General features: G+C 40.7%; 1 protein-coding gene across 1 annotated transcript in view; it reads right to left on the bottom strand.

Annotated features, from left to right (window-relative positions):
• nt5dc1 (5'-nucleotidase domain containing 1) overlaps positions 1-20,595 on the bottom strand; it is a 434,656-nt gene that overhangs the window by 45,116 nt on the left and 368,945 nt on the right. The window contains exon 9 of the mRNA XM_078399640.1: positions 2,694-2,812. Within this exon, the coding sequence (XP_078255766.1) occupies positions 2,694-2,812 (119 nt within the window). The remainder of the gene's footprint in view (positions 1-2,693; positions 2,813-20,595) is intronic.

The raw sequence follows: 20,595 nt of genomic DNA, 5'->3' as shown, positions 1-20,595 counted from the left end.
TGCAAGTTGATTGATAAGGATAAGAATCAGTTAGTTTATCCCCCAGGGTAGACGCAAAATGCTGGAGTAACTCAGCGGGACAGGCAGCATCTCTGGAGAGAAGGAATGGGTGACGTTTTGGGTCTCAACCCGAAACGTCACCCATTCCTTCTCTCCATAGATGCTGCCTGGCCTGCTGAGTTAGTTACTCCAGCATTTTGTGTCTACCTTTGATTTAAACGAGCATCTGCAGTTCTTTCCTACACAGTTTATCCCCCATGTTGCTTGTGAATATTCTGTTTACCTGCTGTAGTATATACATGACTCTTCCGTGAGGACAAAAATGGGCCATTCAATCTGTGGGATTGTCTCTAGCAATACATTTTTTTGCAATTTTTGCACACTTCTGGCTATTCTGCATGTGTCTTTGAACATCAGTTCAATGTGCCAGACATTTATTATTGCAAGGAAAGGTTTACAGTGATAGGGGCCAAATACACACAAATGGGACTAGCTTGGATCGGTATCTTGGTTGGCATGGGCAGGTTGTGCCATAGAGACTGTTTCCATGCTGTGTGACTCTATGAGTCTCGCTGTGACTATGTATAATTCATGTATGATTTACGTTTCTGCGTGTCACCTGAGTTTATTTGCCTGTGATGCTGCGGCAATTTTTTAATTGTACCTGTACCTCACCGCACTTGTTCACATGCCAATAAATTCATTTTGACCTGACTTGGAATTGCAATTCAAATGGCACAATCTGGAGGATTCACTGTGGCAAGTTTCCTTCAGCAGGACCTCAATTCCCCATGGCTGCCCAGATCAATAATAACCAAACAGCAATATAGTGGGGCAACCATCAACTCCAGGTTCCCCTTCAAGTTAGATGCAGTTTTAGAATTACCTCCACAACATTACTGAAAGAGCAACATCAGCACAAGGATTGCGGCAGTTTAAAGGGGAAACCCCACCTCAGGGAATTTTGCATTGGCATCTATATCTGAAGAAAAATATATATCAATCATTTCTCCATATATGCTGCAGTGTCAATGTGGCAGCTATCTTGTTATGCAGTATTATTGCACTGTGTGATTCATCAGGTGCTGACAGAGTCCTCTGGCTTCAACACACACACTTTCCTTGCAATGAACTGAAGTTTACAAAGCCATTACACACTTTCAAATACTAATTTCACTGAACACGTCAAACATACTCTGAGTGGGTGTTGATCCAAAAACCTGTCCAGTAAAACAGTCTATTTCATTTTAAAGCAAATAAGGGCATCTAGCATAGCTTTGGTTACAATAATTTCATAGATAATTTCATAAAACTTGGATGCATTCCAGTTGCTGATAATATTCCCTTATTTTGGTGATAGCACATCAAGGAAAACTAACTCATGAATATTTCTCCTGTCCCTTCAATTATTTTGGCAATCACTCAATTAATAAATGCTCTGACCACTTCAACCCAAGTAATCCACTGGAAAATCCCTATCTTCCATCAGATTAAGATTAGATTTTGAGACATCATAATCATACAGCATACTCAGCACACCGACTGCACACCAACCATGATTTACGCTAATCCTACACTACTTATACTGATCTATACTAGCCTTGAAATCCCTAAATAATTTAGCAATATGTATCACTTTTTCTCTTCAGCTTTCTAAAATAAATATGGTCATCAGTAATAGGAGCAGAATTAGGTCATTCAGCCCATCAAGTCTATTCCCCCATTCAATCATGGCTGATCTACCTCTCCCTCCTAACATCATCCTCCTGCCTTCTCCCCATAACCCCGGACACCCGAGAATCTATCTATCTCTGCTTTAAATAGGCATTTTGGATGGTTTGTACATCTTAATCATGCACTCATTTGACAGTAAAAAAAATAATCAAATCATCTCACAGACTTCTCCTTGCTAATCGTTATGATCAGCCCTGCGAGAGAAACACTAAATATTTTATAAGATACCAACAATGACGAGAGAAAATTCTGCAAATACTCAGCAGGTCAGGCTGTGAGAACCAGAGAGAGAAACAGAGTTGATGGGCTGGATCTTTTGCTTGAATGGCTTTTACTGAATGAACCAGGTAGGTGTTTAGGATTCCCAAATGAAGGCAGATGTCCTGATCTTCCACACATGGAGCTCAACAAAGAGCCATGAGCATCCACAGAGTTCCCTGCACTTGGGCTGGGAATTGCACGCACTAGGTTAGGTGAACACTTGGCCCTTTGTTTTAAATGGCAATGGGCATAAATTTCCTTTTTATGCAATCAAAAAATTGCAAACTTAAATAAATACGTTTTAGTTAGGCTCAAGCATTGCACGGTATTTTAATTTTCATTCATAATTCATTACTTATTTTACATTTTATTGTTCAGTGTTATTAATGTTTTTTGAATGTGAAAAGACGCAGATTTCACAAATGGCAGGCTAGATTTTCCAATGAGTGCCTTCCTTGCTGCATTAACTCGCTGGTTGTGTGCCACTGGCAGTAAAGTGTTTCTTCCCATGTGCTTCTCTTGACAGACAGCAAACCCCCTATATTTCACTGTATTGTAGGGGCAGACTGGAGATCAGGAGAGCCAGGGCTCTTTCCAGTCCTCCAAGATGACTGTTTTGGAAATGATAAAGGATGCCCATCAGCAAAAAGAGACTCTATCTTGTTAGGCCACTTATCTAAGACAAATTCTCAGCATACCTTTGGCTCTGCCTTTCCAGTTATCTTCTTCAGTAGTTCATTAAGGTGACTCCAGTTGCCTTGAGAATACCAGCCAGGTTGTTCTAGGGCGGGAAGTGGTTCCCGTTCTTCATCATTAACTGTGAATGAATCAAAAAGAGTTTATCAAAATGATTTTCCATTTACTTGATTTATTTACACAATATAAATGGGGCGACACGGTGGTGCTGCCTCGCAGAGCATGTGACCCGGGTTCGATCCTGATCACGGATGCTGTTTGTGTGGTGTTGGCAGGTTCTCCCTGTGGCAATGCGGATTTCCTCTGGGAGCTCCAGTTTCCTCACGCATCCTACAGATGTGCAGGTTTGTTGGCCCCTGTAAACAATTGCTAGTGGGCAGGTCGTGAATGAGAAAGCGTGGAGAAAATAGAACTTGAGTGAATGGGTGATCGGTGGTCTGAATGGACTCAGTGGACCAAAGGCCCTGTTTTAACGGTATATCTCTCCAAACTAAAATTATATTCCGGAAATCCATTACGCGCGTCCTGACAGGGGCTACATGACCCGCAATAACAGCTGCATCAACCGGTGAAGAAGGGTTCGCTGGTGTCGATCAGTGGCATCAACGTGTAATTTTAAAGTAAAATGACATGAAGTGTTGGGGTACCTCAGCAGACTGTATCAGTCTGAAGAAGAGTCCTGACGTCACCTATCCATGTTCTTCAGAGAGGCTGCTTGACCCGCTGAGTTACTCCAGCACTTTGTGTTCTCTTGTCGTATTAACTATCATCTGCAGTTCGTTTGTTTCTACTACATGCAATGACAATACCTTACTCGGATATAGCGGACAATTGCCAATAATGCACACAATTCCCCCCCCCCCCCCCCCCCCCATGGTCCATTATAAAGAGGGTTTGCTGTATTGTAATAAAAAATGTTGACTGCTATGAATGCAACGTCACCACGAGTATCCTGGTTGTATCCTGCCTGTTTAACAGATGATTTACTCACTGACTATCTTGATTATATTTCTGAACACAGTGTGAGAAAACATTGACCATCAGGCTTTGGCATGCTGAAGCCTAAATGCTATTGATATAGACCCTGTAATTAGTTTATTAATACAAATGTCATTGTCTGAAATTTTGATTTATGTTATTTTATTAGAGGCATTTATGAGTTAAAAAACAAGAGGGTTAACAAATTCACTAAATTAATAGGTAGAGGAATCTTGGGTGAATGTATTATACTTGATGTAATCGTTATATAATTTCTCTGCGGAAAGCATGATGGGATGTGGGTTTTAAATCGAGATGGTCAGCCAACCAGACTCTCACTTACCCAAGCGTACTTATTTTCAACAAGTGAAAATTGAGAGATGGCCAGCATCTCGCAATGCATTTTACCCAGGTGATTCCTGGTAAATGGAAGCTACATGCTGGTGGCAGTGGAAGGTGAAGGAGAAAGTCAATGTCTGCACACTTACCACCGGAAAGTGCCCTAAAGTTCTACGATTGGCACGAACATGTGGCAGTTGCACATAATGATGGTGGAAAGAGCCAACAGCACCTATCCATGTTCCCCAGAGATGCTGCCTGACCCGCTGCGTTACTCCAGCACATTGTGTCCTTATGTGTATTAACCATCATCTGCAGTTTGGCCTGGGTCAGACCGACCCCTAATTCATCAATCCAGTGCCACCAGCCCACCAGGCCTTAAAATGAGAAATATAATATTGCACATCTCCTTAGACCTACAATGGGCGTTTCAAAGACTTGGGAGTTGCAAAATGGTGCTCGAATGCAGCGCCTTTCTGTGGTCTGTTCCCAGAAGAGGATCAGTTGTATTCATGAATCGTTTGACTTGATGGAAAGCATGTTGAACAGACATTTCACCATATATTGGACAAAATAAACCATTGAACAATTGATTAAGTGTTTTACCAGTGCTCCAATGTGTAACTTTTAATGGTGCACATTAAAAAAGATCTACGCAAAATATTGCATCTGTGTTATTCAGATTTGGCACCACTATTCTTACATAGACACATGATACAATTCTTACTTTCAAAGCATTGCTTAAGTGTTAATCAGTCTGCAGATCAGAACAACTTGAGAAGACTTGGAGCAACCTGTGGGATTATAGCATCTAGTTCACACAGATGGTGTTCCTTGGTTATACTATCCGGCTGCAAGGCTGGTAATTCATCCACTTCAATTCTAACCCATATAAGACTTATTGTTAGCTGGGTTTCAAGGTAATGACTCAGAATTCGTCTCGATAATTACTAAATATTTTTCTGGAATGCAATGCGATAAGCCTGTCCACAAACTGATTTACTTGGCTTCAACTAACATTCTTCATTCTTTCTACTGAGAGATTATAAATCATATCAGGTTTCTTGGGAAGTAATATGGTCAGGAGTCTCAAGGTGTGACAGGATACTGATTATAAAACATGGCTTGTTGAGCATTTGTTTTTTTTTGAGAAATGCAGCTAAACACAGATCAAATTCCACAGATCTAAAAAACAGTCTGACATTTTGTTGGGCCGTCAAAAATCTGGCTGAATGCTGGGTATACAAATTACTGCTTGACTCTTACTCTTATGTTGGTCTGGCACTTTCCAAATGACAATCAAGTGTCAAGAATGTTTAATGTCATATGTACTATCAATGGAGCAATGACATTCTTACCTGCTGCAGCTTTACAGGCTCATTAAGGCAGTAACACAACAAATAAATATACCGTAATAAATAATACAATAAATTAATAATCAGTTATGCTCAGTAGTCAGACCATAGTGCAAAAAACCCCCCAAAGTACATCTTGAACAAACACAAAGTCCATAGTAGTTCCTTTCCATTGCAACCGTAAGAGATGTAACACCTGTCCCCATACCTCCTCCCTTACCTCCATCTAGGGGCCCCAGTCGCCTTTCCAGGTGAGACAGAGGTTCACATGCACCTCCTCTCATCTCATCTACTGCATCTGGTGTTCATCATGTGGCCTCCTGAACATCGGTGAGACCATGCTTGGACTCGGCGACCATTTCGCTGAGCACGTGCTCAATCTGTCATGGCCTACGGGATCTTCTGGTGGCTAACCATTTTAACTCCTTTTTCAATTCCTATGCAGACTTTCTGTCCTGGTCCTACTCCATTATCGGAGTGAGGCCATATGCACACTGGAGGATCAACACCTCATATTCTGCTTGGGTTGCTTACAATCCAATAGTATGAACACTGAATTGTGCAATTTTAGGTCATTATAAAACCCTCTCCCTTCTTTCCTACTCCCCCCTCCACCTCCCTCCTCTGTGCCCCACCTGGACTTACACTTATTTCTTCCTTCCCCCTACCCTTCCACCTACTTTCATTCCTTTATCTTCACAAATCACAACTCTTCAATCCATTTGTCTGACACCTGCCTTTCCATCTCTGTCCTTTGTTCACCATCTGTCTACCAAAACTCCCCTCACCTCAATCAAGCTATTTCCTGCTGGATTTGTCCTGCCCCTCCTCTCTTCCAACTTTCTTCCACACTGTCTATGGTTATAGGATGGAGATCAAATGGTTTGAATGGAGATTAGCAGATGGAATTCAATTGCAAAGAGCATGAACTGATGCGTTTGAGGAAGCCAAATAGATTAAAGATGCATACAGTAAATAGAAAGGCTCTAAGGGACATTGATAAATGTTGCACATTGGGGTTCAAATTTATAGTCCCCAGAACATTGTAACATCGGTATCTAGAATGATGAAGAATGCACATGACATGCTTGCCTTCATCGGATAGAATTTAAAGGTTGGGACATCATGTTGCAACTTAACTAAACACTGGACCTTATATACAGTTCTGGTCACCACACCATGGGAAGAGCGTGATTGCACTGGAGAGAATGCAGAGTAGTTGCACTGGGATGTTGCCTGGATGGAAGAATTTTAGTTACAAGGAAAGCATGGACAGGTTAGGATGTTTTCCCTGGAATGAAAGAGGCTGAGACTTGATAAAAATATATAAAATTATACATGTCATGGATAATGAATATCGTCAGAACATTTTTCTTGTGGTAGGAATATCAAAAATAATCATTAGGTCATGTCATAAGTAACAGGAGCAAAATTAGGCCATTCGGACGATCAAGTCTACACCGCCATTTAATCATGGCTGATCTATTTCTCCAACCTAACCCCATTCTCCTGCCTTCTCCCTATAACCCCTGACACCCGGGCTAATCAAATATGGCATAGGTTTAAAGTGAGAGGAAGGAGAGTTAAAGAAGTTTTGAGGAGAAAGATTTATTTGCACACAGAATGGTTGATATCTAGAATTCCATGCCAGAGGAAATGGTACAATTACGATGTTTAAGAGACATTTAGAGAGGCACTTAAATAGGCCAGGCTTAGAAAGTGAGCAAATAGTAATTAGGGTAGATGGGCAAACATGTTGGCAAGTACAAGGGCTCGTTTCCGTGCTGTACAACTCTATGACTCTCATTGGGATCTGGCAGTTGGGAATAAATGTTCTTTTTTGTCACAGTCTATTGCAAATCTAATACCCAATGCTATCCTTCTGATAGTTATAAACATTGATGTCTTCTTTCATTTATGGATTAGTGAGCTACTGGCCATTCTTAATTGCCCTTCCATAAGGTGCCAGTGAGATGTCACCTCAAACAGCCCCTGCCTGTGAGGTGAATATATTCCCAGGGTGCCATGAGATATTTGCACAAGACTTTGACTTATTAATGATATTGTTCAAGAACAAGATAGTGAATGACCTTGTCTACCTCAAGTGTTGGGCATTTGGAATGTGTAACCAAAGAAGCCTTGGCAATACTCTGAAGTGGATTTTCCCATTCTGTCGCTTTTTGCTCTCATGGTCCACGATTATCTTCCTAACCATCACTGCTCATCCAAGTTATGTGTTGTCTGCAGTTTTTGAAATTTTATCATGCATACCTACATCCAAGCCACCAATACATATAAATATAAGGGTATACCAAGCACTCACCCTTGGGAATGTCACAGTCTACCATCCTCAAGTTGGAAAAATAACCATTCACCATGAATCACTGCTTTTGCTCCTTAAGCCAAATTTTTAATCTGTATTGCCACTGAACCTTTTATTCCACAAGCTTCAACTTTGCTAACCAATATTTTGTCTGAGACTATGCCAAACACCTGAAAAATCATGTAGACGACAGTTAATATTCCATCACTCTCTTGACTAGTGCCTTGTGGTGGTGAAAACACTTTGGGGAATTCGGTCAGTGAGTCACTCCCAGCATTTAACCTTCTATTGCAGCTGCATATTTACAGAAGGAAATCAAAAAATACCAGCAGATACGAGAAATCTAATACTGGAAAGCTGAAAATTCTGTAATTGAACTGGTCAATTCTTCAGTAATGTCATGTGCAATATTTGCTTCATTTTTCTCAGACATGATCTGATCTCCTGGGCATTTCCAGCACTCTCCTTTAGATTGCGGGTTTCAGCAATAGTTCTTTTCTGCATTTCAAAGCAGTAACTACGGCTAGAATCAACAAGCAAAGAAATAGCAAATCATTTACAAAAGTTTAATAAATTCAAACCAAGTCAACATGGTTCATGGAAAAGCACATCATATTTTTCAAATTTGCTTGAGTTCCTTGAGGAATCAATGAGCAAGGGAGACAGAGGGAGATGGACCTTGACCCAAAATGTCACCCATCTCTCCAGAGATGCTGCCTGTCCTGCTGAGTTACTCCAGCATTTTGTGTCTATCTTCGATTTAAACCAGCTTCTGCAGTTCTTTCCTACACAGAAGGAGATGGATACAGAAGAGACTACAGATGCTGGAATCGATCCAAAAAAAAGAAGTGCTGCAGGAACTCAGCAGGCCAGTCAAAATTTGTGAAGGGAAATCGATAGACTTTGAAGAATCAGGATTCTTCCTCAGAATGAAGAAGGGCTTCAAACAGACATTTTGGCTGTCTATTTATCTTCACGGATGCTGCTTGGTTTAATGAGTTCCTTCAGATCTTTGTTTGTTGCTTTTAGATAGAGGGAAACCTGTACATATGATATTTGGACTCCAAAGGGCATTTGACAGATGCCATATCAGACTAGTGCACAATTTAAGAGCATGAGCAAAGAACAAACTGCTGCAGGAATTCAGTGGACCAGACAGCAAGGCAGCATCTGTGGAAGGAAATAGATGATATTTCATGTCAGGACCCTTCTGTAGGCTGATTATGGTATTGGAGGAAGTAAGTTAGTATGGATTGAAATCGGTTTTCACATAGAAAGCAGGTTGAAAGTATGTATTGAATGGATACCCTAGGGATCAGGTCTTGGGTCCCAATTATGTGTTACTTATATTAATGAACAAGGGGAGGAGCAAAATGTAAGATATCCAAGTTTGTCAATGGCACAAAAATCGCTGGAAAGGTAAGTTGTGGTGAAGGTATTGGGATTTTGCTAAGGGATACTTGTGGACTGAGCTCATGGGTGGGTAAAAACATGGCAAGTGGAGTTTAATGTGGGAAAGTGTGAGGTCATGTACTTTGGTATGATAAATCAAAATACCGATTGTTATCTAAATAGAAAGAGATGACGAATAGTGCAGAACAGAGGGATCTAGTTTGTGTGCATCTTAGAAGGCAGATGCAGCAAATAGTTAGGAAGGAAAGAGGCATATCTGTCTTTATTGCAAAGAGTTGGAGTTTAAAATTATTTAAGTTTAGTTATAATGGTATAAAATATTGGTGAAGCCACATCTAGAGAAATATGCACAGTTTTGGCCCCCTTACTAAGAAACTATGTTGTAGATTTAGATGCAGTTCATCAAGCTAATTTCAGGAATGAAAGGATTGTCCTATCAGGAGATACAAAACAGTTCGGGTCAGTATTCTTTGGAGTTTATTAGATTTAGAGTGATCATGGTGAAACATACAAGATCCTAAGGGGACTTGACAGGAATGATGTCAACACAAGGTGCTGCAGATGCTGCTTTACACAAAAAGGCACAAAGTGCTGGACTAACTCAGTGGGTCAGGCAGTATCTCTGGAGTACATGAATAGGTCACGATTCTGGTCAGGACCCTTCATCAAGATAGATGTCAAGATGTTTTCACTGATGGGAGAGTTTTAGAACATGGAACATTACAGCACACAAACAGCCAATGTCTATGCCAAGCACTTCACATTCACATCGACCTCCAGCAACACACCTTGCAGTGCATTCCAGACATCCGCCACCTTCCGTGTAAGGAATTTCCCCCGAACATCTCATTTATACTTTGCCCATCTTCACCTTAAAGCTATGAAGTTTTAAAAGGACGGAACATAGTTTCAAGGTAAAGAGATGGTTCTTTAAAATCAAGGTACGTTGCAATTTCTTCTGAGAGGGTGTAGGAAAATAACTGCAGATGCTGGTACATATCGAAGGTATCACAAAATGCTGGAGTAACTCAGCGGGTCAGGCAGCATCTCTGGAGAGAAGGAATGGGTGACGTTTTGGGTCGAGACCCTTCTTCAGCCTGAAGAAGGATCTCAACCAGAAATGTCACCCATTCCTTCTCTCCAGAGATGCTGCCAGGCCCGCTGAGTTACTCCAGCATTTTGTGATACCTTCTTCTGAGAGGGTGGTGAATATCTGCAAATCCTGTACCCTGGGAATGGGGGAGGGAGGGACCAGTTGAATCAGGTTGAGGGCTAAGAATCGAGTGGGAAGGGAGACAGTATAAAGAGGAGAGGGGCCAGGCAGAAGCTAGTAGATGATAAGTGGAAGGGTGAAGGATGATGAGCAGAAAGAGAAATTTGGGATGAGAGTGGGGTAACATTGAGAAATAGAGGCAGGTGAGTGATTGATGAAAGCAGCATGTGTGCCTGTAGCATCTTGGTTCTGTTGTATAGTCTGCGTACATCCAGTGTTGCAACTTATAAGCTGATATTGCAATTTCAGTTACTCCTGCTGCAAATCCTGGCATGCCCTTCTAAACTTCTCATTGAATCAGGGCTGTTACCTTGCTTGATCTAGTTTGGTTTAGTCTAGTTTATTATTGTCACGTGTACCGGGATACAGTGAAAAGGTTTTGTTTGCGTACTATCCAGTGAAAGAAAAGACAATACATGATTACAATCAAGCCGTCCACCTTGTACAGATAAAGGATAAAAGGTACAACATTTAGTGCAAGATATGGCACTTTAAAGTCCAAGTAAAGATAGCTCAAAGTCTCCAACGTAGTAGATGTAAGGTCACGACTGCACTCTAGCTGACGAGAGGATTGTTCAGTTGCCTGATTACAACTGGGAAGAATCTGACCCTGAATCTGTATTCTGAATGATAACTGGATGATAATAGCAGACTTGCTAGTCTCGAGCTGTTAGATCTTTTTGTAGTCTGCCCCATTTAGCACTGCTGCACCATCAAGGCATGCTTATATCGAAAGTACGGAGTTCTCCATACCTATCATAAGCCAGAAAAGGGGTAAAGTTGGCAGATTTCCTTTCCAAAAAGATTTTAGTGAACCAGTCTGGTAATATTGATTTTTACAACAATCATAGTCACAGTTATCAACAATACCTCTTCTACCTAGCCCACCATGAAATATTCTAATCAATTAATTGAATTATCTGAACTAATTAATTGAATTGAAATGCCCTTTTGGATGTGAGCATGCCGTCCGATCACAGGCATCCTAACATAGCCTTTGTATTCATATCATAATTCTTTAAAATAAGTTAAGTCTTGGAATCGTAACTGAATGCTCAGGTAGTTAATCAGCATTTACAATAGGGATATATGAAAAAGTTTTGTTCTCAAAATTGCTATCTTAGCAAGGAAGCATTATCATATGTTCTGAAAATATCCCAGCTTTTCCGAATCCGTGGGAAGATGTGACAACAGATGTGTTATTTAGTAGTATTTCTGCACAAATAAAGGGATTTTTAGAATTCTTCAGAGCCATTCACACAATTTTAAATAATTATCCCAAAACATTTAAATAATTGTTTTCATAGAGAGACATTCAAACAGAGATAAAGTAACATTCCTTCCCATTTAATATAACTGGACCGCTGTTGTGCCAAAACTATATACGGGAGATTTTTTACCATTTTGTTCAAGCTTGACTTGCAGGGAATGTAAAAAAAAAAGTATGGCTTTCCTTCAGTGAACTTTAGCACGGTTAATTCTAATAACTGTGTTATGCTGGTACTAAACACATCCTTCTCTTTGCCTGTGGGTTTCATACTGTTACAAAAAACATATGCTGTTCAGAGACAACAGCTGAGCTGGCTTTTGACGTAATGGACTGGTTTGCAAGCACAGCCACATATGATGTGGTTGGTCTGTGCAGTAAGCCATTTGCCCATTTGCACAATAAGGTTTTGAGATATGAGGTCAGGAGCAGTGGAGTTGATCTGGACCTCAGCCACACATCTGGAATGGATCAAATCTGAGTCAACTTGAATGCAATTGTATCAACTGCTGGAGCTCCATTTTAAATATTTTTAATTTACTGCTATAACTTATAAATTCATTCTTAATGTAGCAATTAAGAAAAAAATAAAAACTACACATCTTAATATTGACTTCGGAGTTAATAATGTGTAATATATAATGGTAACTTAAAAAAACACACTCAGGCAGTCAGTACATGGGAAATGCCGGAGATATTTGGACTTTACTACAAAATGCAGTATTCCAGATGGACCCTAACCAAGTCCTTGTGCACAGACAAAACCTTGCTCTTTGTTTTGCATTTGATATGAATTCTGGAATGAAAACAAATTGGACAACCAAATGAATTTTTAAGTAGAAAGTTGTTTTTCTGTTTAATCCCAAACTGCTATGAATCTGGACTGTAGAATACATTAAAACAATTAACATATTAAAGATTTTGGTGTGAAGTGTAGATGGCATTGAAGGCAAGTGCAGAAGGTATTGACACCGGAAGGGGGAAAAATGACATTTACCAGCAAATGTCTACATTCCTTATTCTTTGAGGTTGAGCCGAAGGTCAAGCACACCATAAATATTAGCAGGGAGAGAGGCCAAAACAAGCAGATGCTCACAGCTGTTTAACCTCTCCATTTCTGACACACAGAACACATATCACCAATGCAATTTGCCAAAATATCAAAATTGGTCATTATTACAAAGTTCTTATAATTGTAAAGTATTCAAGAATGCTAAATGAGTTAAACTGAAGATTAGTCCAACGCACATATTTATGGGGAGGCACAACTTCACACTATTAGTTAAATGGGTGTTCAGTACTTTTGTATTTCCAGCTGAGCTGTGCTCGAAGGCAGTGAAGTATGAAGAATGGGGGTCATACATTTTTAGCCCTATCACTCACCGTGCTCTGGCTGAATGCTAAATTTATTCTCTGTGAAAAATAGACCATACATGCATCTTTAAAATCATAAACATTATGGTGCCCTGAAATGGGAGGACTATGTATAAACACAACTGTAATTTCTACATGGTGAAACCAAAATGTATAAAAATGGCCTTTAATAAAATCTGACAATGTGCACTTTAACCACATGTGATTTTTTCCTGTTACAAATCTCAAATTGTGGAATACAGAGGCAAATAAATAAATGATGGGTCTTTGTTCCAAACATTATGGAGCACACTGTACATGCTAAGGCAGTCTAGTCTATACTTCTAACTGAAATACTTTAATTAAATCAGCCTTTTCAACATCCATCTTCTAGATTTTAGACCATTTACACTTGATAAACAAACTGAGACTATACGTTAAAAATATTGAAAGTTATTTTGCCTTTTCCCTCTCCAATGCAGCCATAAAATCACACTCAATAGTAAATAGTCCACCTTCCTTTTATAATTCGGTGGCTAGTGGGAATAGTGAGGGTCGGGCAAAACACAGTCAAAGCACCCAAATTCATTAAAAATATATATATTTTAGGAAGCAGGAAACCAATTGAGGGTGGAGGCACTTATGAGTGCGACTGGTGTGGACAGTAAATGAATGGGAAAGGTGTAGGACAAGAGATGAATGGGGCTGCTGTGAACAGTGGATGAATGGGTAGGTGAGGACAGTGGATGAATGGGGCTGCTGTGAACAGTGGATGAATGGGTAGGTGAGGACAGTGGATGAATGGGAAGAAAAGTAGATATAATCTAGAAAATTGCAGTGGTAGGGAAGCTATTGGAGAGGATACTTTGGAATAGGATTTATTCACATTTGGAAGAAAATGGGATAACTAGGGACAGTCATAATGGCTTTTTCCATGGCAGATCACATCTTACTAACTTGAATTAGCTTTTTGAGGAGGTGTCAAAGGTGATTGAGTAGGGCAGTGGATGTTGCCTAAATGGATTTTAGAAAGACATTTGATAAAGTCCCCCATGGTAGGTTGATCCAGAAGTATAAGATGTACGGAAGATAGACACAAACTGCTGGAGTAACTCAGCGGGACAGGTAGCATCTCTGAATAGAAGGAATGGGTGATATGAATGAATGAATGAATGAATGAATAAGTTTATTGGCCAAGTATGCATATACAGGGAATGTGCTTTGGTGCTCCGCTCACAAATGACAACACAAACATACAGTTAACAATGAAGAATAAAGCATAAACACATCAAAACAATAAGGATACACCATTACGGTCTAAACATGTGGGTGAAAATAAACCAGAGCAAAAAAGAGACTACAGACTTTGGTTATTGAGTAGAACTATCACTCGTGGAAAAAAACTGTTTTTATGTCTGGCTGTGGCTGCTACGACAGTGATCGTGGAAGCAGATGCAATAGTGGTGTTTAAGAGGTTTTTAGATAGGCACATGGATATGCAAGAAATAGAGGGATATGTATTATATGCAGGCAGTGGATATTAATACAAATTGGCATCTGGTTTAGCAAAGACATGGTGAACAAAAGAGCCTGTTTCAGTGCTGTATTATTCTACATTTTTGCATATCATTCAACAGCTCAAATTCTATGCATAGTATTCCCTGGTATGAACTGTGACACAATACACTAGTGATATAGTTGTGTAAGCAGAAGACTGATTTCCGAGACTTTTACGAAGCTAGATTTTCACTTCTTTGTGCAGATGACCAGGAATTTTATATTTGAATAACAGCTGAGCAACAACAGTGTTAAAGATCTGAAACAGATGCTCTTTTGCGTCTGCATTTCACTTTCAAGACTTTTAAGCTATTGCAACTTGGCGCCATTGAATTTCAACACAAACTTAGGTACCTCACATTTAAGTTCCAGAGCACAGCTCAGAATAACACCCACACCCTGAAAGAACGAAAGTCGTTTGCTGTGAATGGAAACTAAAGCTATGATTTGAATTTTAGGGCCCATACTGAGAAAGAGTTTTAATCTGTAGATGATGTATTTCTTTTTTTGTAAGCTTATCTTTTTTTAAATTCCGACTGCCGCATGCTTATTTTTTTTGTTAAACCTGGCATTCTTTCCCTTTAATTGGAAAGATCAGGCTTTAAATATATTTTCCAGCTGTCATCAGTGGCATTCTCCAAATGACAGGAGGTGTGTTCCCTTCAAGGCAGAAACTGTTTCTTTTGTATTTTGTTTCCAAAATGAGAAAGGATCCATTACAAAAAAATAAGCCTTTTTATATGTATTGGAGTCACATGTAGCTTTCCTTTACCATTATAAATTAAAAACTCTGCCTGACAGAGATTTAGATATTCATATGATTTCTAATTCACTGCTTCAATATTCACACTCTCATGAATTTTCATTTTTCTTTGAAAAATGTCACAACTGCTCGGCAAACACACAAGTTTTGGGCAGTGGCATTTATCTTTTGACTATTTCATTGATCAGTTTTTCTTCCATCTCAGATCATTTTATTACAGCAGTAAAAGAACTGGATTACTTGTTCTGCAAAATGAATTATGCCTCACAATGGTAATAGTTGTTAAAGCACTTACAGATTGTTGGTCAAAGTGTAAATGACCTTTATATTAGGCAGCCAATCCATCATGATCGTAAACCTTTCTTCTATAGAATGGCATTGACACAGGAATACTTTAAGTACTAAGTGATTTAAAATCTAACTTAGAAACAACAACAAAAAGTTTTTAAAATCTTTAAATTTTATTATTTTCGTGCACCCTTGTATTGAAGATAACTATCTGGAGAATTTAGAAAAATCTGCAATTAATTATTTTAGCTCTGAGAGCTTTCCTTTTCATTTGTATTAAGGAGGGCGAGGGGGAAATTGTTTCAGATGTTTGCTGTGTATTACATAAGAACATAAGAATTTACACCTGAATAGGCCTTTGTGCCCCTCAAGCCTGTTCTGCTATTCAATAAGATCAAGGCTGATCCAGACCTACCCACTGCACCATATCCATGCGAGCTCCTCATTATTTGATATCTGGCCCACTATGCGTGCCATCCGCGAATTTGTAAATTGAGATGGATATTTGGCTGCACAGTCATGAGTGTATAAGGTGTATAATAGGTGGGCCTCACCAGTGTTGAGGACTATCATAGAGGATGAATTGTCACCTATCCTCACTGATTGTGGTCTGTTGGTCAGGAAGTCGAAAATCCTGTCGCGGAGTTGAGAGCTGATTCCAAGTTCCACGAGTTTGGAGATGAGCTTGGATGAGATAATGGTATTGAAAGCAGAACTGTAGATGATGAATAGGAGTATAATAGGAATTTGCAATGAGTATAGCAATAATAAGTATTTGCAATAATAAGTCATTTGCAATGAGTATAGGCCTAATCTTCTCAAGTTTTCTTCAACCTAGGAATCAACTTCATGAATCCTCTCTGTTCGCTGCCGTTTGCACCATCGCAGTCAAAATATCGTAAGTCAAAGCATCGTAAGGCGGGGAGCATCTGTATATACATACATACAATCAAATATGTATACATATACACAAACAATGTATGTATATATTTTGATTGCTTTATATATGTATATAGATATATATTTATTATTTGTATATACATATATATGCACATATATTGACTGTTCTAAATATGTAAAGTCAAGTCAAGTCAATTTTATTTGTATAGCACATTTAAAAACAACCCACGTTGACCAAAGTGCTGTACATCTGATTAGGTACTAAGGAAAAAATGAAACATACAGTAGCACGCAAACATAACAGCACATACAAAACAGTTCACAGCGCCTCCTCAATGAGCCTCAAACGCGAGGGAGTAGAAATAGGTTTTGAGCCTGGACTTAAAGGAGTCGATGGAGGGGGCAGTTCTGATGGGGAGAGGGATGCTGTTCCACAGTCTAGGAGCTGCAACCGCAAAAGCGCGGTCACCCCTGAGCTTAAGCCTAGACCGCGGGATAGTGAGTAGCCCCAAGTCGGCCGACCTGAGGGACCTGGAGTTAGAGAGGTGGGTTAGAAGATTTTTGATGTGGGGGGGGGGGAATGTCCATTTAGGGCTTTATATGTGAATAGGAGGAGCTTGAAGTTGATTCTGTACCGTACAGGGAGCCAGTGGAGAGAGGCCAGAATCGGCGTGATGTGGTCCCTTTTACGGGTACCCGTCAGGAGTCTCGCTGCGGCGTTTTGAACCAGTTGCAGGCGGGACAGGGAAGATTGGCTGATCCCAGTGTATAGGGAGTTGCAGTAGTGTATACATATATAAAACAATCAATATATGTATATATATATATAATATATATATATACAAACAATATATGTGTGAGGTTGTATGTTTAATAGCCTGATTCTTTTGTTGTTAGCGGTTTTACAGAGTAATATGTTAATCTGTTGTGTTGTTGCAAGTAAGAATTCTATTGTTCTGTTTCAGTACACATGACAATAAAACACTCTTGACTCTTGAAGGGCCATTCCTGTGCTGCACTGTTCTATGTTCCATGTTGTAACAGTTTTTTCAGGAGGTGAGTAGAACCACCACTGTTTAGCCTTTGAACTAACAGTATGTCTGAGAGTTCAGTCCAGAACATACTGAAAGATTTGAAAGGTTGAATCATTTAGTTTAATCCATTGCCAATGTTGCCTCTTGAAGCCTGTGAAGTTCGTCCTGGAACAGGATCGAAGAGGCCCTTGCTTATAATTGGGATTGTAGGGCTATAGATAATGAACCAAAGGGGCAGGCATATTCCTTACTTTAAATTCCTTTCTGTTGCTGTAATCTTTATAATAATGCATTTTTAGTTTATTTTAAAGAAAAATAATATTTTTGATTCTTTTTAATTACTTCCTTCCAGATTGACAATATTTGTATTTCAGAGACATTTAAAAACTGTTAAAAAGTATTTAAAAGTTATTACAACCTACAAAGCTGTTGGCTGAGGTCTGCCAGCTGACAAAACGCACCAGGCAGGACCTCCTCCCTGTATCACAGACACGCCGTTACTGCTGAGTCTGTGCTGGAATCCTGGACGCTTTGGGCCAGTGAGATTGACCTTTAACATCTAGACCAGGTTGAGTATGTGAATAAATGTTACATAGAAACTTAGAAAATAGGCACAGGAATAGGCCATTCAGCCCTTCGAGAAAGCACCACCATTCAATATGATCATGGTTGATCATCCAAAATTAATACCCCGTCCCTGCTTTCTCATGGAAACATAGAAAAAAGGTGCAAAAGGAGGCCATTCGGCCCTTCGAGCCAGCACCGCCATTCATTGTGATCATCCAATCAGTAAACCGTGCCTGCCTTCTCCCCATATCCCTTGATTCCGCTAGCCCCAAGAGCTCTATCTAACTTTCTTTTAAATTCATCCAGTGAATTGTCCTCCAATGCCTTCTGTGGCACAGAATTCCACAAATTCACAACTCTCTGGGTGAAAAAGGTTTTTCTCATCTTAGTTTTAAATGGCCTCCCCTTTATTCTTAGACTGTGGCCCCTGGTTCTGGACTCGCCCAACATTTGGAACATTTTTCCAGCATCTAGCTTGTCCAGTCCTTTTATAATTTTATACGTCTCTATAAGAGACGTCTCTATTTTATGTTTCTATAAGATCCCCTCTCATCCTTCTAAATTCCAGTGTATACAAGCCCAGTCTTTCCAATCTTTCCTCATATATGATAGTCCCGCCATCCTGGGGATTAACCTTGTGAACCTACGCTGCACTCCCTCAATAGCAAAGATGTCCTACCTCAAATTAGGAGACCAAAACTGCACACAATACTCCAGAATAAGCCAGCGCTGCCCTCGCAGCTGCGGCTTGCCTGCAGTCCGTTTGTCTTTTGTGTTTTTTGTTATTTTTGTCTTAATTGTAGTTTAGATATGATGTAGTGTTTGCGGTTGTGTGTTATGTGGGGTGGGGGGGTGGGAACTGTAAAAGTGTCTCTCCCGAACGGAGACCCAACCTTTGTTTCTGTGTCGTGTCTCCGTTCCCGCTGCGGCCTACCATCGGCCATGCACCTGGAGCTGGCGGCCTCCAGCCGGGACCACCTGAGCTCTGGTTCGCAGAGCCCGCGGCCCGGACTCACCACCTGCGGCGCTGGCTGCCTTCGGATGCTGCGGGAGCTGCTGCGACTCGTCTCCGGAGGCTTCGGCGTGGGCGTCGGAAGCTCGCAGGCCCCTGGATGGGGGGCGACATCGGGAGCTCCGGCAACGGCAGCGTCTTCGCCCACCCCGAATCGCGGGGCTTGGGTCGGCCCGCCACGGACCTTTCACCGTCCGGCGTGTCGCTTCAATGTCGGGAGCCCCGACCGCCCCGATGTGGCAACTCCAACAGCCTGACCGCGGGAGAAGACGGCAGGGGAAGAGAAAAAGACATTCTGGCCTTCCATCACAGTGAAGAGGTGACTGGAGGAGACTCACTGTGAGGGATGTTTCTTTTGTTTGGTGTTGGTTTATGATTGTATGTGTTATTGCATATTTTTATTGCTTATTTTTATTGGTCTTATTGTTGAACTGCGGGTAATTTTTCATTTCACTGCACATTTATGTGTATGTGACAAAAAAATGGACTATTGACTATTGATGTGGTCTCACCAGGGCCCTGTACAACTGCAGAAGGACCGCTTTACTCCTTTCCTCAAATCCTCTCGTTATGAATGCCGACATACCATTCGCTTTCTTCACTGCTTGCTGTACCTGTATGTTTACTTTCAGTGACTGATGTACAAGGACATATCCCTTGATTCTGTTAGCCCTATGTGTATATCTAATTCTCTCTTGAAAACACAATTTTAATATTATTGAGTGGTCAAACTTTAACTTGAAGAAAATTTGAACATTTACCGCAGGAGTCATCGTTCAATGAAGCACGCATTGAACACGGAAGTATTAGATCAAAATAGTGAGTGTAAGAAAATAACTGCAGATGCTGGTACAAATCGAAGGTATTTATTCACAAAATGCTGAAGTAACTCAGCAGGTCAGGCAGCATCTCAGGAGAGAAGGAATAGGTGACATTTTGGGTCAAGACCCTTCTTCAGACTGATGTCAGGGGGGCGGGACAAAGGAAGGATATAGGTGGAGATAGGAAGATAGAGGGAGAACTGGGAAGGGGGAGGGGAAGAGAGGGACAGAGGAACTATCTAAAGTTGGAGAAGTCAATGTTCATACCGCTGGGCTGCAAGCTGCCCAAGCGAAATATGAGGTGCTGTTCCTCCAATTTCCGGTGGGCCTCACTATGGCACTGGAGGAGGCCCATGACAGAAAGGTCAGACTGGGAGTGGGAGGGGGAGTTGAAGTGCTCAGCCACCGGGAGATCAGGTTGGTCAAGGCGGACTGAGCGAAGGTGTTGAGCGAAACGATAGCCGAGCCTGCGTTTAGTTTCGCCGATGTAAAGAAGTTGACATCTAGAGCAGCGGATGCAATAGATGAGGTTGGAGGAGGTGCAGGTGAACCTCTGTCTCACCTGGAAAGACTGTTAGGGTCCTTGGATGGAGTTGAGGGGTGAGGTAAAGTGCCAGGTGTTTCATCTCCTGCAGTTGCAGGGGAAAGTGCCCGGGGATGG

This window comes from Rhinoraja longicauda, chromosome 5 (genome assembly GCF_053455715.1).
Source record: "Rhinoraja longicauda isolate Sanriku21f chromosome 5, sRhiLon1.1, whole genome shotgun sequence".
Classification (NCBI taxonomy): domain Eukaryota; kingdom Metazoa; phylum Chordata; class Chondrichthyes; order Rajiformes; family Arhynchobatidae; genus Rhinoraja; species Rhinoraja longicauda.
This window is presented reverse-complemented; position numbering and strand designations above follow the sequence as displayed.